Source organism: Scleropages formosus, chromosome 8 (genome assembly GCF_900964775.1).
Source record: "Scleropages formosus chromosome 8, fSclFor1.1, whole genome shotgun sequence".
Taxonomy (NCBI): Eukaryota; Metazoa; Chordata; class Actinopteri; order Osteoglossiformes; family Osteoglossidae; genus Scleropages; species Scleropages formosus.
In genome coordinates, this window is record NC_041813.1 from 5,968,092 (window position 1) to 5,991,582 (window position 23,491).

The 23,491-nt window shown below is 44.3% G+C and overlaps 1 protein-coding gene, 1 long non-coding RNA gene and 1 other non-coding gene across 3 annotated transcripts in view; 2 read left to right on the forward strand and 1 right to left on the reverse strand.

Annotated features, from left to right (window-relative positions):
* LOC108942635 (uncharacterized) overlaps positions 1–10,729 on the reverse strand; it is a 34,686-nt gene extending 23,957 nt beyond the window's left edge. The window contains exons 1-2 of the long non-coding RNA XR_001966720.1: positions 10,631–10,729; positions 10,243–10,369 (exon numbers count right to left, since the gene is read on the reverse strand). This is a non-coding gene — a long non-coding RNA (uncharacterized LOC108942635). The remainder of the gene's footprint in view (positions 1–10,242; positions 10,370–10,630) is intronic.
* A 3,964-nt stretch (positions 10,730–14,693) lies between these two features.
* Positions 14,694–14,787, forward strand: trnai-uau (transfer RNA isoleucine (anticodon UAU)). The gene is made up of 2 exons: positions 14,694–14,731; positions 14,752–14,787. It is a non-coding gene; the product is annotated as a tRNA-Ile (tRNA).
* Positions 14,788–17,554: 2,767 nt separating this feature from the next.
* haao (3-hydroxyanthranilate 3,4-dioxygenase) lies at positions 17,555–22,794 on the forward strand. Its single transcript, XM_018766072.2, has 10 exons — positions 17,555–17,806; positions 18,164–18,242; positions 19,465–19,548; positions 19,744–19,850; positions 21,046–21,135; positions 21,338–21,381; positions 21,701–21,846; positions 22,151–22,219; positions 22,331–22,413; positions 22,656–22,794. Exons 1-10 carry the CDS (start codon positions 17,715–17,717, stop codon positions 22,732–22,734), a joined length of 873 nt encoding a protein of 290 aa, XP_018621588.1. The 5' UTR covers positions 17,555–17,714; the 3' UTR covers positions 22,735–22,794.
* Positions 22,795–23,491: the final 697 nt, after the last annotated feature.

A 23,491-nucleotide genomic window follows, 5' to 3' on the forward strand; every position in this document is an offset into this window, starting at 1 on the left:
TCTAACTGAACCAGAGATTTATTTTGTGGCCAATATTTACAAGCAAAGGAACAAAGGAACTGGTCCAGATAAGAGGCCTGTGACTCGGTCTGTCCAAACACACGGCACAACCAGGAGGAAGACAGTCTTATCTTGATCCAGTGTAGGAATCTCAGGGCTGTGTGGCGACTTGTGCAGGGTGTAAGAAGCTGTAGAAGGAAAACGTGCAGTTCTTATCACCCGGATGTTGCCCAGCAAGGAGTGCAAACCGGGGCCACGGTGAATGGTGAGAGGGAGGAAGAGAACCTCTCAGGAGAAATATGTGAGAGGTGAGTAGGTGCTTGAGTGGTGGGGTTCAGCAGAGGCAGGGTGATACACACAGGGTTTAGAGCAAGGAGGTGCAGGGGTTGTGTGCGTGGGAGGCCAAGTGCGGGGCAAGGCCAGGGCTGGAGCTCTGGACGAGGCAGATGGAGCGGCGATAAAACACGGGACACGCGCACTCAGCCATAGGGAGTGGAATTTTCCATCCCGCTCAAGTCGAGGCACGGAGCGGTGCGGGGCAGCTGGCTGCCGTGCAGCTGTTTACTTTTAAAAGCGTATTTTTACAATTGTTCGCAATTTCCTCATCACACACTGGCAGACACGCACTTGACTTTGAACTCCCAAGAGTTTGCCACCAGATCCTCTCTGCACACACACACTCCTAGCTCCCGTCCCCCATCGCCACCAGTTTTTGGTGTTACCCAACACTGGCTACCCTCTCTCTCCCACATCCAAGAGATTCTCTCACACTCATGCTCCCCAAGCCTGTCCCAACCCATCCATCAGCTCTCCCTTATCTAGCCAGCTCAGGCCTTCATGAATCCTGCCCCACCTCCAGAGCAAGCACAAGTACAAACCACAAGATCTCCAGGATGCATTTTTAACCTTATCCCGGTTTAATACTCCCGCAGAGATTATGCCGAAGAGCGAGATTTTTTTTTCTTTATCTAACATGTGCTGCAAAAAGCATGATGCATTAAGATTTGGACTGTACACACAAAAAGCCAATCTTTTCCTATTGCACAACAACAGATTGAATCAGGCCTGGTAATGTACAACAATTTTATGCTCCCCTTCACAAGTTACCCACAGTTATGCAATGGTTATACCTACAGTTCCTTTGTTACTTTATGAAGCCTGAAAACAGATCCAAGCCTGAATACAGAGTGCTTAGTTTCATAAGATTTTTCTGTTTAATATTCAGATTTTCATTCAAATGTCATGCATAATAATGGTATGCACTCTACTAAATATCTAAACCCTTACTAGAACCAGGATACAGGAAACAACAGGGTGAACAAGTCCTAAGAAGTATATACATGTGCTTGGGCCAAAAAAGAATTAGTACTCATGCCGTACATTGTACAGTGGTGCTTGAAACTTTGTGAACCCCTTAGAATTTTCCCCATTTCTGCATAAATTTTACCTGAACATGATAAAATTTCCACACAAGTCCTAAGACTAAAGAAAACCCAATTAAACAAATGAAACAAAAACCTCATACTTGCTCATTTATTGAAGAAAAGGATCCAACATTTTATATCTGCGTGTGGCAGAAGTATGTGAACCTTTGATTTCAATAACTGGTGTGACCCCCTTCTGCAGCAATAACTGCAACTAAACATTTCCAGGAACTGTTGATCAGTCCTGCACATCAGCTTGGAGGAATTTAAGCCCATTTCTCCTTACAGAACAGCTTCAACTCAGGGATGTTGGTGGGCTTCCTCGCATGAACTGCCCCCTTTAGATGCTCTCCAAGATCTCCAACCACCAAGGCACGTAATAAGTCGGAAGGTCACAAAGAAACCCAGGGTGATGTTTTTGTCTCGTTTGTTTAATTTGGTTCCCTTTATCTAGTTTCAGGACTTGCGTAAAAATCTGATCATGTTTTAGGTCATATTTATGCAGAAATAGAGGAAATTCTAAAGGTTCAAACTTTGTGTATGTATGTATGTGGAAGGATGTGCTGTCTTTGTGTGCAGTACTCTGTCTCTCTCCACCTCTCTCTCTATCTAACACACACACACACACAAATTTTACTGTGTTCCTAGTTGATGCTTCACAGCCATTAACCCAACTCAAAAGGAGCTATAGGCCCATGCAAGCCCAGAGTTTGAAGCAGCAGGGCTAAGAATTTCGAACAAACACAGGCCAGAGATTTGCAAACACGGGCCCTGGAGCGACGTAGCCTCAGACCCACATTCTTTGCTGGGGCCTGCTAGCTTTAAGGGCCCACGTCCACTCACCCCCCTCACCAAGCACTATGGTGCAGAACCATCACCGTTCCTGCCTTTACTTGCAGGCTGTTTGCACTTTGTTTCAACACAGGAATGTATTATTAAGAAACAGTCACAATGAATGCCCTCCCAGCTGTTCCTCTCCACTTCCAGTTGTTCCGTTCCCCATCTCAGTTTCTTTTTCCCAACCTCTGCTTCCCCCTTACACACTCATACTAATGCCTGGAGCTACTGGGTTCTCATGAGAAGCCAGAAGGTGTAAAATGTCGACAGATTAACTTTGGGGGTGTTTTTCCAACACAGGAAGGTGATAAGGTCTACTTCTTTACCGTGAAGAAATAATGGCAGCTGTGCTGGCCTTTTGGAAAAAAAAACAGACATACAGACAAAAACGGGTAATGACACACATGTAATATTAATGAAAAAATACTTCTAATTAAAATTCAGTGGAATATTCCACAAAAAATGGCTTTATTACTACAAGCTATGTTCTTGCTTAGTGGAACTGAACTTTCTTGTCTGCAAATCTAATAAACATGGACTATAAATGTAGTTATGTGGGTTTATTTGATTTTACAAAACAAAATAGCCAAAGGACACACACACACACACACACACACACACACACACACACACACACACACACACACACACACACACACACACACACACAATTTCAGAACCGCTTGTCCCATACGGGGTCACAGGGAACCGGAGCCTACCCGGTAACACAGGGCGTAAGACCGGAGTGGGAGGGAACACACCCAGGACAGGATGCCAGTCCGTCGCAAGGCACCCCAAGCGGGACTCGAACCCCAGACCCACTGGAGAGGAGGAGGACCCAGTCCAACCCACTGCACCACCACACCCCCCAGCCAAAGGACAGGGGAGTTCAAATGATTCACAAGGTTCATTAATTCAGTATTTAACGGAACACACCTTAACGTACTTTCTCTGCATCCACAGATTGTCTTCTACAGGCATGGAAGACAAAATGCAGCTCAGATTTTTCCTCTCTACCTCATCTTCTAAGGAAACAGACCCTAAAGTTACTACTTATTTTCAATAGCTTTGAATAATGGAGCCCAAAAACATCTTTCCAGGGTGCAGATGAACAAAAGATGTTATTAATAATTACACATATTTCAAATTAGTAACATATGGCAGAAATTAGAGAGATGTAATTCTGACACAGTGACATGAGCATGCAGTCCCACACTGTTCTATTGTAACTACTTGCAGTTGCTTCTCTAGCTGGCCGAAGTTGCGGAAACAAATTTTAAATGTGGTTTTTCCCTTCTTAAATAACAGTCATTGGTATGCTTCCTCTTTTTTCAAGGCAACACACAGTTATAGGAATTGCCCTGAATACCAGACCTGACATCTGAACCTTTAACTGTGAACGTTTCTTAAAACAGAGTTAATGGGTGCACCTCTCTGAGAATATGAAAGCGCTGGGCAGGCTAGCAGCAGGTGAGGGCAGTAACAAGTTATAGAGTAAGGCATTTGGGGTCAGTAGTAGAAGACCGGACTGCGGTGACAAGAGTAGTATGGTGCTCGGTAACTCACTCAGCAGTCTGATCACCACGGCAATGGTTTACAGTTTAGGGAAGTGTGTGTGACTTAGGGGGGTATGTTACAGCATGTGAGGATGTGGAGGACCGATGAAGGAAGTGTTGACACCACTGTCAAGGACAGAGCTCGTCCTGTAATGGGGGCACACAGGGATTATCCACCACCAACCCCAGGAGGCACAGCGTGAAGGCACGCGGGCATTCTGTGCAAACACTCGCTGCACCCGCTATGTGTTTCTTGGCTCCTGCTCACCAGTGGTAATCCATACTAAAATGCCGGCAAGAGCACACCCTCCCCCTCCTGGGCACGTCAGCACTCTCATCACGAAAGCGGACTCAGCAGAGTGAACGATTCTTCAAAAAGAGCAAGACCTCACACCCAGCTCTTCTGCCCAACCGTCACTCCAGCTCTAGCCCTACTCACACATGCTACTAAAGAATCCCTCATCATCTCCCCTAGGTATGAATGAGGACATCTCTCAGCACCTACTAAGACAGAAATACGACTTAAAAAGTTTGAGGGAAAGAAAAGTGGCAGACAAAGACATGGACTAAAAGAGTCTCCAGTTCACTCCCGAGAGTGTTATATTCATTTAAACTCTAACTTGCAAAAGTTTATGCTCTCACTTTGCCCCTTTCAAACAACTGGGGATTGATGCATGGGACTTCAGCACTCTATTCTTGCAAGAGTGGGGCAATGGGGCCTGAGACTGTCCTGGAGCGGCATCTCACTAACAGGGATTAGATGGGATCAGAGGCAGTACGAATGAGTCGGCAGTGTCAAACTAACACCGTGCCTCACATAGCCAAGAAACAATGGACTTGGACGTATGTTGGTTTTGTGGAGCTGGAGCTCGGGATTGGATCTTGGATGCCTGGGGCTATCTGAGGGGACTATTTGTCGGTCAACTATAAGAGTGGGAGTATCAATGGTCAGCAAGGTTTCGATGCTGAATAGCTAAGTCAGCAATAAGATGATGTGGACTCCCTGTAGGGTGGGGGTGGTGGAGGTAGTGTGAGGACAGGAATGTGGAGGCATGCAGAATACACAACCACAGTGACAAAACCCCCATAATCCATACACGAGTGGTAAGTATACATGGCTGGGTGAAGACATAGAAGCTAAGATCACAGGGAGGATGAGTGGATTGTGGAGTGGGGCAAGGGGCAACACAGTTCACAAGTGTGTGCTGCCTTTGTGAAAAGTAGCACTGCGTGTCTGCATGAACCGTTGACTACATCTCCACCACAAGAACATCTGCTACCCCGTCTTTCTCAAGACTAATATTAAACAAGTTTGTGTCACATGCAGAATGGTGTCCTATAAGTCATCTGTGATCTCCATTGGTTCCAGGTGTACATGCCATTATGCCAAGCAATAGGCCAAGCATTACCACCACCTCTGCTCCACAGAGAATGTGGTCACTGACACCGTGCTAAACAGCATCCCCTCCCTACCCAGCACGGAAGAACTTGACCTATCCCCCAACTGAGGAAGACCTTAGCAAGGCCTTTTTTGATCTGAACATTGCCTAGTTGCTTTTGTAATGCCTTTATGATAATAATAATACTTTGTTGGTCCTATGGGAGGAGACCCAGAAGCACCCTGAAGAAACCCATGCAAACAGAGAGAGAACATCCAAACTCCACACGGACTATGCAGGAATCAAACTCACATTCTCTGTCACCATCCAAGCGCTGTCAGCTGTATCACCCTATCCACCCCATTATATATGCATTTATGGCTTTATACGGTAAACAATGCATCTGTGTTCTAAATCTTCAACACCACAGATATCTCCCATGTCACAAATCAATCTAGGCCATACTTCTTTTTGCAACTGTGTATTCTGCTCCCCCCCAAGGCAGAGACTGTAGACTTTGCAGGGAGCACCAGAATATTTGTATGTTCTAAGTGGCATTAGACATCAGACTGCTCACTCTCTGCTCCTCTCTCTAGTACACACTGGATGCCACTGACCACTGGAATGCTAAGGTTCTCTGTCTCTAGGCTCCAGTCCCCACATCCATCCACTGACCGCTGGAAAACCCTGTCAAACCCTCTCAATCTTTCTCCAGGTTTCTCACCACTGACAGCTGGAACAGCCTCAGCATCTCGCTCACCAGCTCTTCTCAGATCCTCCTCAGCCTGTATTCATTAAAATCCTCCCACCTCTCCTTTGCCCTCAGGCCCCCCCTCCCATGGGTGCTCCGGTCCATTCATGGGCTGAGCGTCTTCAAGCTTGGACATAGCACCCAGCATTCGCCGCTGTCTGTGCTTTCAGTGCAGGGCCCCTGCAGACTCCTAGGCCCCATTGCACCAGTGCTTTACAGCATAGCAACAATGTCACCTTGGGCACAGAAACTTCACCAATTATTTTGCCAGGAACTGCGCTTTAAGTCCTTCTTGGCAAAACCAAAACTGTGATTTGTGATTCAAAGCTCCCTGTGTGTATGTGTGTGGTATGAGCTCAGTAAAGCTGAGCTGCCTTACTTCTTTTTTGGAACTTCCTCAATGACTTGCATCCATGTCAACAGTAAGCACTGATACAAGCCTGTTATTAAATTACCCACACTGCATCAGGCTCAGACAGAACAACGTGAAGGCGGTCGTGGACTAATGACAGGTCACTCACATGGTGAGGGCATTATTTGCACAGCCACAGAATGCCAGTGAAAACGGCCCTGTTGCCTGGCAGGGATGATGTCACCTCCTTGCACCTGACTGACCTGAGAATAAAGTCACACCCAGAGAAGAAGCGGCATATCTGACATAAGCAGGCAGCTGAGCACCAGAGCACTTAACCTTTTACTTGTCTGTCAGCTGCAGTGTTTATGGAAATCAGGTTTCTTGCGAGAACTGGTAATGAGTGACCGATGTAACAGTGGAGCAGCACTTGGGCAGCTAGACGATGATTCAGTCTTTATCAAAGGATTCCAAGACTCTGTGGAAAACGATGGAAACTTGCAGAGGGCTTCTGTAATGGAAAGCAGTCACAGTCATAGACACAGTCATAGTCACACACTCTGCATCACACACTGCTCAAAAGTCACGTGGCATAAGCCTATTAGTTTCCAGGTACTGGGGGCTCCTGCGCCGCTTCAAAGTTTGTACAGAGTATGCCAAGTACAGGCCTGCGGAGTTGGTGGGAGGTGGGGGGCAGCGCTGACCACCTGTGCTGCGGTTTTCCTGGGGATTTGGGCAGACCATGTTTTTCCCAGACACGCTCCTGAAAAGGGGACTTGTTCTTTGCCCACCAGTCTCTTTGATAGTGGTGGCTGTGTCAGCAGGTTCCCGGGGGCAACAGAATACAGGCCTTGAAGTGGCCGTGGGGAGCGAAAGCGGGTGGTGAAAGAACCCCCTCCCTGGTGCTCTGCGTTCCTGGAATGGCGTTTTGCGCCAGGATCTGGGTTACTCCTCCAACTGGGCTTGTGACCAGAACCAGAGAGACTGATACAGAGATCTGCGTTTACCCTAGGAAACTGAGCTCAGATTTTATTAAATGCTATGACTTACCAGTCTATCTCAGGACACTCACACATTCATACACAGATGAAGTGAAGGTCAGAAATTCGGAGACGTTAAAAAACTCCACATCTTTGGATTGTGGGAGGGAACCGAAGGACCTAGAGGAAACCCATGGAAACATGGGGAGAACATACAAATTTCACACAGACACAGCCAGAGCTTTACCCAAACACACACAATCTCTATTATTTTTGTATTTTTAAATTGCTTCCCCAAGGTGATAATATTAAAAAAAACACTACAATATACCTCCTCAAAAGTCACACATCCAGAAAACTACAAATGTAGGCCTTTTGTACCTACATGTTATATTGAACTGATGAAATATAATATTGGAAATAACATTACAGTGATGAAGGCAATCCCTTGCCTGCTGAGTACGTTTCACTGAAATATTTTATCCACACTGTCCAACAGATGAACAGTAATGAGGCCCAGCTCAGTGGTGCGGTCTCAGCAGGCAAGCTAGCAGCTTGGACCTCTGCTCAGCTCAGCACAGCACACCCTTGCATGGTCAACAGCCTTCACATCAAGCAAAACCCATCATTCATGAAGTGTATGTGGATGGGAAGATGCAGCCAGGGGAAACGTATCCCCAGAAAGCACATCTGGATCCTCCTTGCTAGAAAAGTGTTCAGGAAAAGAGCTGCAGCCTGCATATTTCTAAACTCCTAATCATCTCAAACATTCCCGCTTCATCGCTCCTTGCCTCTTGGGGAATGTGAGCGGTTTTCCAGCAGAAGAAAGCCCTATTTCCGGCCCTGAGTTGAGAAAACAACAAACAGACAGGCTTTTCACCGAGCCGAGGTCCGATGGCAACCCAGTGACATTCAGAGGGCAAGACAGGGAGACGGGACGATCTGCTGACTCACAGCTTTGCCCGTGGCCTTCAGGGTCATGTGCAGTTCAGGAAGGTGTGGACTATCTTCTGTCCTCATTATGTGTGAAGCCTTGTGAGAGTGGTGGCTAAGGTACTAGGTCTCATTGTTGTGACTTTCAGGACAGAGTCACACAAAGTGCAGTGTGAGCTGTCTGAGCGGATTCAGAGCGGCAAGCAAAAATTAATGCCACTGCACAATGTCATGCAGCAGCAAAGCATATGAATAATATGCTTGTGAGTGACAGAGAGAGTTTGTTCCACTGATGTATGGATGAGTGACCCAGTGTAAGTAGTGTATCTAGCAGTGTAAGTCACCTTGGTGAATAAGGTGTGTGGGCTGGTAACACTACATAGAGTTCATTGGAAGTTGCTTTGGAGAAAAGCGTCTACTAAATAAATAAATGTAAATCTAAAGGTAACAAATTCAGAGTCAAAAATGAGCACACTGTGCTGTAGCTACAGAAAAAAAAATAAATCAGAGCATTTACTTAAAAATACAAATAACCGTTTAATGTCCCATTCCTTGCCATTGGTTCTTGCCCTTGCACTGTTCTAACAACAAACAAAATCAGAGCCAGCAGAAGCCCAGAAGGCTTATTAATCATAGGCTATCTGTGCCCTTTAACCCTCAATCTGCCATTCTGCTGCCAGGTGGGGTGACCTCATTTCCCCCCAGGCAAACTGACATTCTCTGAATCAACAGCCTGCTTTGAAAAAAACATGGAAAAATTGCAATAATAATAATTATTTTTTCCCCAGTCTCCAGTTTAGCCTCTGGGCATCTATACATAACAACAAACCTGTCAGCTGTCAGAGCTCACATAAATATTGCCTAAGAGACACATGCAAATTAACTTATCACACATAGTTGAGTTATTACTCACGAGATGTGGCTTTGAAACAGCGTGGAACGTGGTTTGAGGGCAGACCGTTCACACTAATAATTCCAGCTCACCGGCCATAAGAGCGGTTACACGGTCCTGCACGCTCAAACATCGTCTGCGATGGTTTCAGTCAATACTTCTAAGCACAAACTGAGCTAATCTCAAGACAGCAGAGGAGTCTGAAAATAATTGTTTCTTTCCGACAGACAGGCATGTCACCTGAGGGGAAAAGACAAAAACAACACTTGCTTTTTAGTGGGAATATTGAAATATTGAAAAGTGTCTTTCAAAGTTCACCAAAGCTGCAAGGCTGTATTGACTTCAACGGAAGAGTCAAAATAAGTACTGTAATATTATGTCAAAATAAGCTTCAAACAGATACTAAAAATAATACGTATTAATGAGTATTAATGACAAGTAAGAATCTTTTAAAGCACTTTTCAGTCAAGGGGATGTCTCAGATTTTCCACCACCCATGGCTGCCATTGTGTGCCAGAGGCTCACCGCAGAGCAGCTGTGTTTTTTATTAAGTGCACGAAGCTGTACTTTGTGCTAATTCCATGTATTTTCTGGGCTTCCGGACTGAATGCAAAAGTACGTAGTGCAGATTCGGCGAATGGAAGGGCCCCATGTGTGAGACTCCAGCAAAAAAAATGTGCATTGTGCTCATAGGAAATCCTGCAGTTGTGGACTACGTTTGTGATTTGTACTCTTTCCTTACATGTGGGGGGGGGGGATACACAAAGATAGTTGTGTGCACTGACATGCAAAAGTACATATACATCCACCAACCCACACACACGCTACAGCCCTGTGGAAACAAGGTGTGTTCACACCGAAAGCAAATCTGAGAAAATCGTTCCTGGAAATGATTCAATAGGCAAAAGCATTGCAATGATGATGATCATGGTGCCTTTGGATCACCTCCATGGAAAACCTGTCTGCCTTTCTGTGAGACAAATGGATGCGAACTTCCCCGGCATGTCTCGGGGGAAGTGAGGTGGTGGCGGGGCAGGATGAGGTGACGCGGGTAGGATCATGTCACGCCTATTCTGAAGGAGTCAGATACCCTTGAACAGCGATATACCCAGATTGCACCACAAGGACGAGTCCCTACCTGTCTCAGTGACGTTCCCACTGTGATTACAGAAGGACTGCTGTCACCGTAGCAAGTACCGTGATCGCTCAGGCAGCCGCCTCACTGAATCCATATGTGCAGGGCCAAAAACACCCATGATGGAAACCTGGGAATGTAAACAGATATAAAAAAGTTACCGCTTTCAAACTTTCAGGAGACACAACTTTGGAGTGTTTGGGTTGCATGTTGTACTTTCTGAAAGGAAGGGTTGCAACCCTTTTACTCTCCAAACTCCTGATGCTCAAGCTGATTCTCATTTTTAGCAGCTGTAGCAAAATTAATGCCACGAGCAACGCAGCAAACGTTCGTCCTGACCAGAAAGCTGATGTCATGAATTTTAGGATGGGATATGTGTCAAACTACATACCTTCAATCCAGCCTACCATTCCGAATTTAGGTAAAAAAGAAAAAAAAAGGTAATCTTCGGACAAAGTGGAACTAGGTGCAAAGAGAACGTTAACTGGGATACATTTTGTTAGCAACGCCAGGCTAGCACGCTCCCCCCCAGAAACCCTTGTTTCCACTGATCTCATGCTAATTGCATCTGGCCTCAGCTGCTCCAGGGAGAGCCTTAAAAAGAAGGCTGATCCCGTGACAGACGATGTTTTTTAAATCAGCTGGTTTATCCACTTGTAACGGTCAATTATGTGAATTTTAGTCATTTAATTTGTGCTGATGTTGAAATCCAAGTGCGAGGGCGGGCTGGCTGACTGCTTGAACTCCCGCCTCCGCAATGGCTCTGCCACAGACCACCGCACAATCCCAGCATATCTTATCTGATTCACCCCTGCAACCCTTAAAAACACAAGTCATCCTAACCATTTTGCCATGCACCACCGCCTGCATGTGTCACTCCAAGTTCAAATATCCTTACGGTAAACGAGGCCAGTCTTTCATCAAGCCCGACAGCGCTATGAGAAAGACATAATAAAAGAGCAGACTGAGAAATAAAACTATTGAAGTGACAGTGTCATCAGCAGGGTTGGGAAAGCAACTGGGCTGTATCCTCTCATTCTACCTAGGTGTCCATGGCCTGTGCCCCTCTGTGTCATTGGATGATAATGTGCTGGATGTTTTGGAAAACCTAATGATCTGGTGGATGTTTTGGTTTTCCATATGTGAGGCGAGGATGGGAAAGCTTCCGAGAGAGACTCTTTTATGGAGCTGGCGGATGAGTGACATCCTGTGGAAAGTCCACCTGGAGCAAAGCTCCACCAGGCTCCCGTCACTCGACACCACGTAATCACTGTTTCTCACATGTATCTGTGAGAAGAGGAGTGGCTATGCTTATTGCATTTAATATGAAATACAGAGAGACTCATCTCAGTCTTCTTATTTCACCCTGCAAGGCCAGCTTGGGTTTTTTCGGAGGCCACAGCAGCAGTGGTGCACCAGGCAGTAATATTCTGTACAGAATGAGATGCCTGCAGAACCTGAATAGTTGGTAGATGAAACCATGAGGATTTCAGGCATTTACCAGATCAAACATGAAATGAAAACAAGAAAAGAGCAAAAAGGAATGGTGATTATCAAAATAAATGCGTATCTAATATGAATTCAGTAATAGCTGGAATAAATTACTCGTAAATGTGATGAAACATGCATGTACAACTTTTTTTTTAATTACTATGAATCTATATGGTATTACAATTTTATCAGAAAAGGAAGCAATGACAGAAGCAATGACAGAAGCAATAACATTGGCAGTAATAGTAGAGAGGGGGGCACGGGGGTGTGGTGGCACAGCAGGTTTGGCCTGTGCCTGCTCCCTGCTGGGTCTGAGGTTCGAGTCCTGCTTAGGGTGCCTTGTAACAGCCTGGCATCCTGTCCTGGGTGTGTCCCCTGTGCCCTGTGTTGCCAGGCTAAGCTCTGGCTTGCTGCAACCCTGCTTGGGACAAGCAGCTTCAGTCTGTGTGTGTTTATGTAATAGTATAGAAGGCAACATTAAAGGTTAATACTGCAGTATATGATCCATTTAGGAATCTGTAGAAATGGGTTACTCTGAAGAAGGACTTCATTCTGCAGGGCTGTTTGTGTGTGTGCTGAGTGTGTGTCCTCTGACAATCACAGATTCTTCAGGGGTGTTTTGGCCAACGTTCTATTCTTTTCGCTAAATGACAGGAATTGTCCTGTGCCCACTTGCACGCATAAAACACAAGCGAAACCAGCTCACGGCAGCAGTAATTATCATCTTATCTTGGCTCACGTCAAAAAACCCTTAATCTCTCTTAATCACGGTTAATTACTGCTTGGCTGGAAGTTTCCACAGACACCTCTTCCCCATCTCCTCCTCCTCCTGCTGCTTCTGGAGATAGACAGGGGGCATTTGGGGGGAGAACCAGAGCACTGGCCCCAAGCAAGATGCTTTCTGCACCCTGTGAGTGGAGCAGGGTGCAGAGCAGACAATGCTGAAAGCACACATCATCTCAGACCATAGGTCCTCACCATGCTGCCCGTTCCAGTACTTTACGAGCAGATTCTGCCAGGCCGACAAGCTAACAGTCCACATCTGCAAAAATGAGAAGGTCAAAACACGTGGTGCCAGTGCAGGTGGGGGATTCAGGTTTGGGGCAGAACTGGAGGAACTTCCAGTCCATGCTGTGCTTTGTTTATGCTCTAGTCATGAAAGCTCGTAATGGGAAGCAGTTCAGTTGCAACATACTCACCTAGTGAATAAGTACAAATGTGTTTATATTTCTGTCACAACAGAAATCTTTGGGAGTTTGAATATTGAAAAGAACTGCACATACAATTTTGTGCATTTAAATGTTTAAATTGTGAAAATGAGGAAGTGTATGCAATGTCAGAAACATAACAAGAACCATATTTAATATGTTTTCATTCAAACTCTGGCTTAGTCTCTCACAGAAAGACACTAAGTAAGACATTCTACTGGTTCACATGACGACAGTGACCGCACAAATTTACGGCCAATAGCGCCACCGTGTGGCCAACCAGTTTTCTCCGCCACATGGAATGAAATGTACACACTTTTCAATGTGTCCATCTATGCTATACACAGAAAATTACGTCTAGCTTTGTTTGGATAAAGTTTTCTGATGACTGCTTTTGTTGAAAAGTATTGGTATTGCTCAGTGTCAAAAGTCTGCCTACCAGACTACCAGACTAATGTATTAACTTATTCAGATATGTATTGTGCTTAGGACCCGCATCTTCCTACTTCTAATAATAATAACAACAATAATAACAATGACTGTTATTGTTCTTATTATTATCAATCTTTTCTATTATTATTATCAACAACAATAACAAGGATGATGATCATTATAATAATAACAACCTGGAGATGCTCCCAGGCTAGGCAAATGCAACTGAAGTTGAGAAAATCATACTGATGGCAACCGCACATGTCCAAGTGCTTGGATGAATGCATTTGGTTCCTTGTTACCATCTCAATTCAGCAACAATCAGTTGAAACATTAGACTAAGAGAAAGTGACGCAGCAAACATGAAAAGTTCAGTTTCTACTTCTCAGTTTTTTCTTTCTCAGTTCATCATTAATCAACAACCAGCTGGGTCTCTCAGGTTGTCATTTCTGAACATGAAGTAGCAAAATATTTTTTTGTTGACTTAAATACCGTTGGCCAAAGTTGTAATAATAATAATAATAATAATAATAATAATAATAATAATAATAATAATGATGATGATTGATAGCGCCCTCAGAGAATAAATGCTGCAAATGTACGACGCTGTGACTACGAGGACACCTGGTGGCCAGATTTATTATTACAGCAGAAGGGTCTCGCATTATGTTTACTGTGGTTCGCTGCCCTGTAAAACACACGTTCTGTGCAAGTAAGCGACTGAACGTGAAGGGCTCCTTTGCCTCCAGTCCAGTGCACTACATCTGTGTGGTTCCCAGCACGTACATCATCATGTCCACTGTCACTGTCCTTGCGCCAGGCAACCTCAATAATTCCAGCTGTCGTGCAATCAGTTATTTCAAATATTCGCTACTTTGAGGCGAGATAAATATTAATCAATATTAAAAAAATGTAAAATTGCTATTAAGAAAAGATTATAATATAAAATTAATGTTAATAAAAATATAAGTAATATTAATAAAAGGTCTATCATTGTTATAAAAATACGTGCTTTTACGAGAAATAAAATAACACGTCTTTTAAAATTTTATGATCATCATGAACATGATCATGCCGCCGGCTTTTTTATTGCCTCTTTGGCAATACCTTTCTCAGCTATTCCTTTCGTTTGTTTTGGCTGGGGAAAAAACCGTAGATGGCCTGCTAGTGTGAGCGAAACCGGAACATTATTTCAGCAGAAATAAATTTCTGTGCTTATTTGGTGGACGTGTTCGCGTCGATAATCCGACAAATAACGAAAGAAACCATAAAGGAGGGTTAAGGAGTGGTACAAAAGAGCAAAGTGTGCGAGAACTGAGCACAGCTCCAGTGGCGCAATCGGTTAGCGCGCGGTACTTATACAGCAGTACAATGCAGAGCGATGCCGAGGTTGTGAGTTCGAGCCTCACCTGGAGCACATTCTTTTTACTGAGGGAGCGCAGCGGCGCCGCTCGCGCACATCGTCTCCATTCACCACTAGTCCACGCACCAAAGGCGCCAAGGAATATTCTGGACGTGTTCCGAATCTTCAGTCAGCTTTTGGTCACTTTTACGAAGTTTTAACGTAGAACTTTCATATTTATTCAGATGCGGCTTTGACTAAGCAAAATTCATAAAAATTTGTTAATTTTGAAAATACTTTTTTTTTTTTTTTTTTTTTTACCTTAGCCCTTTTGGTCCAGCCAGATAAAATATACGATATATTATTTTAGAGGTGCCTTTTTGTCTGTCCCACAGAGGGCAGTATTTTAACATAAAACGTTTATGGGAAACCGTTTGAGCGGTCTTATTGGCAAATGTTTGTTTTGTTTGTTTGTTTTTATTGAAATATATTTCTTCTCTGTGCTTCGAGGGTCGGCAGAGTCTGTGGGAAATGTGAAGGCACCAAGTGTGGGCAGTCAGTTAGCGGTTAATTTGTAGTTTGACTGATAAAAAAAAGTACGACGTGTGGGGTTTTTTTTTGTTTCTTTCTTTGTTTTTTTTGTTCTGAGAATGTGACTCACCTTTTAATCTTGAACTAATAACGAAAGTTGTGTTTCGGTGCGCCAGTCTTCGGCTCCGTCATGTATTCCCGGAAAGAGACGACACCCGGAGCTCGCGCTACTTCCGGTTTTGGTCCGCTGTTTTTGCAAAGTGCAAACGCTACCTGTACACTCTTGATCCCCCCCCTCTCCAGACCATGTAAACGTTAATAGATGTATGACTTTTTACATTTATTAACTTAGCAGACACTTTTCTCCAGAGCAACTTCCAATGAACTCTATGTAGTGTTACCAGCCCACACACCTTATTCACCGCGGTGACTTACACTGCTAGATACACTACTTACACTGGGTCACTCATCCATACATCAGTGGAACACACTCTTTCTGTCCCTCACACACTATGGGTGAACCTGAACAGTATGTCTTTGGAGGGGGGGAGGAAACCAGAGCCTACAGACTAAGGAAGCACTGAACCCACATCCTCTCACACCACCCAGCTGCTGTGAGACAGCAGTGCAATGCACTGTGCCACCATGCTACCCTTAAATAGCTGCTTTTTAAGAAGCCAGGTCATGCTAACAAGTTCTTTGACAGTGCTAACTAGGTTCCCCACGTTTATTATGAACAGATCCTTGAGAGTGGACATCCGGCCCCGAACTCTGCACTGAACAGAGTTCAGTTCCGTTTTGCCATTCTTTCTACCAGCCCATGCCGGTGCCCGCTACATCTGTGTCTCGTATTCCATCCATCCATCCATCCATCCATCCATCCATCCATCCATCTTCTGTCCCGCTTGTCCTAAAAGGGTCGCGGTGGCAGCAGGGAGAGCAGAGAGGCCCAGCCGCCCCTGTCCCCCGCAACTTCCTCCAGCTCAACCCGGGGGATCCCCAGCCGTTCCGGGGCCAACTGTGAGATGTAATCCCTCCAGCTGGTCCCGGGCCGACCTCGGGGCCTCGTCCCAGTCGGTCGTGCCCGGTATACCTCCAAAGGGAGGCGTCCAGGGGGCATCCTTATCAGATGCCCGAACCACCTCAACCGGCTCCTCTCGATGTGAAGGAGTAGCGGCTCTGCTCCGAGCTCCTCCCGGATGTCCGAACTCCTCGCCCCGTCACGGAGAGTGAGTCCCAGAACCCTGCGGAGAAAACTCGTTTCGGCCGCTTGTATCCGCAATTTTATTCTTTCGGTCATCACCCAGAGTCTGGTACTGTGATTTTTAAAAATTGTGCGGCCTACCCATTATAACACATAGGGAACTTGCAATGGAATAAAAATACATGAAATACAAGCTACTTTTGAAATTAGGAAATCCAGCTGCTCATTTCCTGAGGTTTGTCATGAAAACGCAATTCTTAGTAATACCTGTATTCGTTCATTTCTAACATTATTTTTTTCAGCCTGTGTCCTGCAATTGCAGAACAAGTGTAGTAAGCTGTAACTTAGCTGACTGTGACAAAAATAAATGTAAGTACTTTTAGTCAGTTCCAGGCCGCGTTCACTTTGCACGATGGCCAGTATCCAGGGTTGCGTTATTTAATGTGCTGGAGAAGATATTTGTCATTTTGGTACAAGAATTGCCACTCACCGTGAGCTTGTGATGCCATTCTTCAATTATTTGCAAAGTCATGTCATTGTCAACAACCGCTTCTCCCTTATTGGAAAAGTACACAAGAATAAAGTAATGTCATCTGTACTTTGTGTGAAGTGGTATTTTGGGCTGTTCCTTCATCCGTGTTGAAATCATCCAATTATGAAATCCGCCACATGACAGTGCAGTTTTTACATTATTTCAGTTATACCGTGTATGGAAAAATAAGGGGCAATGGGTATTATCTTGATTTGAGCTGCTTATAATTTGAAGGGTCCCAATTCATATCCCCCTCCTGCTGTAAAACTCATTATTATTATTATTATTATTAAGAATATTCAATAGTTAAGTAATTTTGTTTTTTTTTATTATAGCGGAGGGGAATTTCAGGTGATTTTTTACATTACTTGATACATTGTAAACAACTCTGTATAGTACTCTAGGGCGCGATTTTAATAAAAGCGCGATGTGACTGTGGTCACGGACGATGTGTTGAAATTTTTAGACGTTGTGCTCAACCTTTTCGGGAAAATGCTATCCTACATACTAAGTCCAGCTGTGCTGTGTGGTTTACAATTAATCAGATAAAAAGTTTACTTATTGGGAAACAGAAAGTAACCTTTTACCGCAGAGAGCAGCACCACCCCTGTTTTACACGTTCCTCTTCTACATTTGGACTTTAACAGTCATTGTGAGAAAACAGCCAGTGTTACAGCAGCACTTCATTTCTGTGTTATATGAAATTAGCTTCGTTGGATATTTCTGATTGTAATAATGGACTGTGCCGAAGACAGGCTGGTCAATGTTGACAAATGGATTGCGGAAAATGAGAAGGCTTTCCTCCCACCTGTCTGCAACAAGCTCATGTGAGTAGACTCCCGGCTGTATAGGAACGTAAAAAAAAAGGCTCATTGACATTTTTCTTATTTTTCCTCCTCATCACGCCAAAATCAGTTTTTAAAGAGGTGACTAAATGCAGCTTACGAACGGTTTTACTTTCTCCCCACCTACCGCTAAGAGCTGGTAAATCGCACATTTCTGCACGTATCAGTATTTAAATGTGTAAACACTGACTTTCTGCCAAAGTCCACGTCTGCTGTCTTTGCGCCGAAGCTCCCCAGCTGTTATTACAGCAATATCAGGTATAAGATCAGACTAACACTGACTGCACTGATGTTGTCGTTACAACCTTTCCCCTATTCTACCTTTTTGTTGTACAACAGGTTTTTCCGGCAGCTGAACATCATGTTTGTGGGAGGCCCTAACACCAGGAGGGATTATCACATCGAGGAAGGGGAAGAGGTGCAAAACATATTTCCTTTGAAACCTAATTTGCCAGATTTAGATTTACATTTATATATTAAGCAGACACTTTTCTCCAAAGTAACTTCCAATGAACTCTATCTAGTGTTATGAGCCCACACACCTTATTCACCACGGTGATTTACGCTGCTAGATACACTACTTACACTGGGTCACTCATCCGTACGTCAGTGGAACACACTCTGTCTGTCACTCGCACACTATGGGTGAACTTGAACAGCATATCTTTGGAGTGTGGGAGGAAACCAGAGCACCTAAAGACTTACACTGGTTCACTCATCCATAAATCAGTGGAACACACTCTCTCTGTCACTCACACACTATGGGGAACCTGAACAGCATGTTTCTGGAGTGTGGGAGGAAACCCACGCAGGCACAGGGAGAACATGCAAACTCCACAGACTTGTCCAAGGGTCCTCGCAAGCATTTGCTGTCAAATGTTTGCGAGGACCAGTTTTTATCCTTGAAAAGGTTATACTTCACCTCTTGAAGTACTGAGACTAATACTACTTCTAGGTATTTGGTTATTTTACGAGATCATCATGCCACCACCTCGTAATGTAATGTCAGTAAATAAAATCCAAATGTTATTACATAGTAAGTTCCAGCCTAGGGGTGCAGTGGCACACTGGGTTTGGCCTGTGGCTGCTTTGTGGTGGGTCTGGGGTTCAAATCCCACTTGGGCTGCCTTGTGGTGGACTGGTGTCCCATCCTGGGTGTGTCCCCTCCCCCTTATGCCCTGTGTTGCCAGGTTAGGCTCCAGTTTGCTGCAACCCCACTTGGAACAAGCTGTTTCAAACAATATGTGTATTTCCATTCTCAAAGGTGTCATGTTACTATTGCTATATTTTTTGCCTATGTCCTGATCATCATTAGGTGACATAATGGTTAGGGCTGCTATCTTTAGAGTTGAATTACAGAGGCTTGAATCCCACATACTGCTTCCATGCCCTTGAGCAAGGTACTTGCTCTAAATTGTTCAGAAAAGATTGCTCTGCTGTATAACAGGAAAACTATTTGAAATTGCTTCGATTGATAAAGCATCAGCTAAACAATTCAAAATAAACCTGCATATTTACGTACTCCTTATACGAGGTTATCTAGCTGCCACTCAGCAGAACGACATGTTTGTTTGAGCTCTTTGGCCTTGACCCACAACGTGAGGCCCTGCTGAAATCCTGTACCGCTCCTCATCCTGCAGCTTTTCTACCAGCTCCGAGGGGACATGGTGCTGAAAGTGGTTGAGAACGGAAAGCACAAGGACGTGCACATTCGCGAGGGGGAGGTGGGTCTTTTCTCAGGTCCTCGCACGCAGTCGTACAACGTTGTGCTGCCGTGATGGTGACGGGCTTCTAGAGCTCAGACTGTTCTACTTAATTTTTTGCCTTCTGTTGTTAATTTCATGCTCCGTCATATACGTGTATGCCTGCGTGATGAGGATGATGATGATGATGATGCCCAATGATGTGACCACCTTTAGATGTTCCTGCTGCCAGCACGCATCCCTCATTCCCCTCAGAGACAAGCCAACACTGTGGGGCTTGTAGTGGAGCGAAGGAGGCTTCCTTCAGAGTTGGACTGCTTGAGGTGACCCTCCTTTGTCCCATTTTTTTGGGACGTCTTTGGGCTGCTGAGGTGTACAAAGAAAACAGTGACGAAAGTCATTACATAGCATTGCATTTATTTGTAGCAAGTGGTGATATTAAGCTGCTTACAGTAATTCAGCCATTTAGAGAGCTGAGTAAATCTTCCTGGAGAAATTCAGCATAATGAACTTGCTCAAAGGACGTACAGCAAGTACAGGCAGTCCCCGGATTACAAACGAGTTCCGTTCCTAAATCGGATTTGTACGTAAATCGGAGCGGTTAGGTAAGGTTCGTGTCTAACGTCTGCCGATCAAATTTTTGTCTTACTATATAGTATATCGTGTGCCTTTCTATGCATGAAAAAATATTAAATAAACATTTCCGGACTTACTAAAACATCTTGAATATAACAATACAGGAAGAGCAATAATATGATGTAATAATAATAATAATAATAATCGTAACTACAGTTTTTATGATAGAGAGAGACATAGAAAGAGATATTAATAAATGTTACTACAGCATTTTTAATAGAGAGAGAGAGAGGAGGAGAGAGAGAGAATGTGTGTGTGTGTGTGGGTATAAAAAACATTGGAGAAACTTTAATGTGTCGCTTTTCCAATGTTCGTTGGCGCTTCACATTTTTCCGATCGCTTATTATTTCCGCTTTAGTTTCAGTCCCGATCGTTTTCCTTTTCTTCGATGCATCACCGTCACTCGCATCGCATGTACGCTTTGGCGCCATGGTTAGGAGGGTAAAAACAAAAACGCTAAAGCCAGATAGAGTAACACATGAGACACCGTTAACAGCAACGTGGTCCGACTGAAAAGAGCAAAATCTTTGTCGGACCTCATGCCCGCACGCCCGCGAGTCGACGGACTGTGTTTTGATGGGTGTCGCAAAGTATCACCGTTTGTTATTACGAATCATTGTACGTAACTCGAATTTTTAATATAATAGGCTTTACGGGGGGTGGTGGTTTGTAGCTACGGGTTTTACGTAAGTCGGAGGTTCGTAACCCCGGGACTGCCTGGAGCGAGATTAAATAAACCTGCGATGGCTCAAGGTGAAGGCAGCTCTGCTAACCACAACTCCACCTCTTTGAAGGCATAACTTTTTACTCTCGAAGTCGCGTTAGGCTGCATGTCCAAAAATAAGATGAAAGACGCTACAGTCTGTCATTCTCGCTTTTCAGGTACTATGTGGATAACACCACCGATGTCCTGTTTGAGAAATGGTTCTATTGCGAAGATCTGGGAACCCAGCTCGTGCCAGTTATCCAGGAGTAAGACAAGTCTTTATTGAAAACCATGTGATGTTTAACAAAAAAAAATGTATTAGGATTCAAAAATCATGTGGAATCTTGGATTCTCGCCAATGTTTTTTTTTTTTTTTTTTTTATTTGGAACTTTTCGCGCTGCATCAATTTAGAAAATTTGTAAACTGGTTTTCGTCGGATTAAAACGAGCGTTTGCGTGTATTTTCAGGTTTCTCAACTCAGAGCAACACAAAACTGGGAAACCAAACCCAGGTAATTTTTTTTTCCCCCTTGAACCTCCTATCATTATGTATGTCCTACTCTGTATTGCAAGGCGAGAAACAACAGGTGTATGTGACATTGCGATGTCTCTTGCAGCAGCAGCATCCTGTTCTGCGTTGGTATTTTCTGATTAAATTCCAGCCAGACTCAAATAGCTTTTTTTGCTGAACGTCCTACGTCGGCATTGACCGTTTTAATGAGATCTGGGAAATCAGCTGGACGCGGCCCTCTAGGAACATAACTCTCCGGTCCCGCAGTGCGTCACTCGATGCTGCTCCGTCCTAATGGCATCATTTTCTGCTTTCCGCAGATGAACCAATCGCACAGCAGCCATTCCAGCTCAACACCATGAACGTGATGACGCCGTTCAGCTTCAGACGCTGGATGGACAAGGGCCGTTCAGAGCTGGACCAAGGACGGGCTCTCAATATGTTTGGGGCACAGTTTGAGACAGAGGTGCTGATGGGAGCCAGATAGGAGCTGCCTGTGACAAAGGCTCCCCAGGGAGAGCCAATCAAAGGACGAATTTGGTTCCGCTGTCAACGATGGGCCTAGACCCAACTCCCCCGCTGATTCCCTGTACTGTAAATCGGCAGGACTTTGATGAGGTCCCTGATGAAAGACGGGGAAAGTAAAAATCTGCTTTGTGTAGAAGACCTAAATGTGCTGAATATATTAGCTTATAGACAGGAGGCGACCTTGTTATTACTGAGGGAGCTGTAATGGCATCGTGATGCTCAGCTGATCTCCTGCCTTTCAGACTGTGCTGTATGGGCCTGGGGAAAATGCGGTGTGCAAACGGAATACTGATATTTGGATATGGCAGCTGGTAGGTTTTTCACTCAGTTTTTTTTTTTTTTTTGTCCCCATTGCACACATTACTGCCCAGTTGCAGAATTTGTTGTTCACTCTGTGTTCAACCACCTTCTTTCCTGCACAGGAGGGAACATCTCACGTGACGGCGGAAGGCACGTTGTTCAGCCTTTCTCCCGGAGACAGTCTGCTCGTTGCGGGACAAAGCGAGTGAGTGGGAGGGAAGGGAGCAAATGTATGGTAAAGATGAGGGATGTGCTCAGGGGCTGTTGAGTGATTGTAAAAGATCATGGAAGCGATCGATGCGAAGAGGAAGGAGAGAGAAAGAAGCTGAACAAAGAGACTGGATTACGGGAAGGACAGGAAAAGACACGTGTTCCATATTCAAACTTGTGCTTTTTATTTCTAAAGATGCAAACATTACTTGATACTAGACAAATGTGTGGTTCCAGGTACCACTGGAGGCGCCACAAGGGCTGTGTTGCCCTGTTCATTGTTCAAGATCCCGAGAGGAAGAGCGCCTACATGTGACACCATGTGACACCCTTGGCCAACCTCAGTCACACGATCAGATGGATGAAAAAGGAGAAATAAATGTACATCACTGACATTTCAGTTCGAACGTTTCAAAATACTTTCCTATAACACTAATTGTATTTGTGTAGAAAAAGACAGTAACGCCAGAAATTCTGCATTCCGTTTGAGCAATAACTTTTTTTTTATCGCGGTCACCTAATCTTGTATGTGTTGTAATTGTGATTCAAATGTAATAACTACTTAGTTACACACAATCACATAAAATATTTCAACCAAAGATTTTCAAAAGTGTTCAAGCACATCAGCAATTTAAATAAAAAAAAAAAAAAAAAAAACAATCAAACATAGTGCTTCTGTTTTGTTATAATGAAATCAGCTGGATTCTTTCTGTTTTATTTCGCATTCGGTACATTTTTCACAAACACTGACTTGCACCATCAAGCTGCAATCATCTTTCCCCGTAGCATGTTCCCAATGCAGCATTTCCCTGATATTTCAATGTATCGGCTCATCTGCACACTATTATATGCTATTTTGGCGTTTAAGTGGAACCCAAGTTGTTTTTTTTTTCGAAATCAATTTTAATCCGTTAAAAATAATTATTAATGAATCTGAATAGTCATAAAAATGCATAGCACTACATGCAGAAAGGATATCTGAGAAGGCGCCCGAGTGAGTTGCACGTACGGTAGAGTTTTCCCTTGACGTTTCGGTAATTTGGATTGCAGGTAGTTACGCCGTTAAGGGAGAA

What these genes read in the sequence shown, in the direction of transcription:
- haao (XM_018766072.2), top strand. Translation starts at nt 17,715, where the DNA reads ATGGACTGTGCCGAAGACAGGCTGGTCAATGTTGACAAATGGATTGCG. An exon ending in TCAGAGTTGGACTGCTTGAG is followed by an intron (nt 19,851 to 21,045) that starts GTGACCCTCCTT and finishes CTCGCTTTTCAG; the next exon opens with GTACTATGTGGATAACACCA. An exon ending in CTCGTTGCGGGACAAAGCGA is followed by an intron (nt 22,414 to 22,655) that starts GTGAGTGGGAGG and finishes GTGTGGTTCCAG; the next exon opens with GTACCACTGGAGGCGCCACA.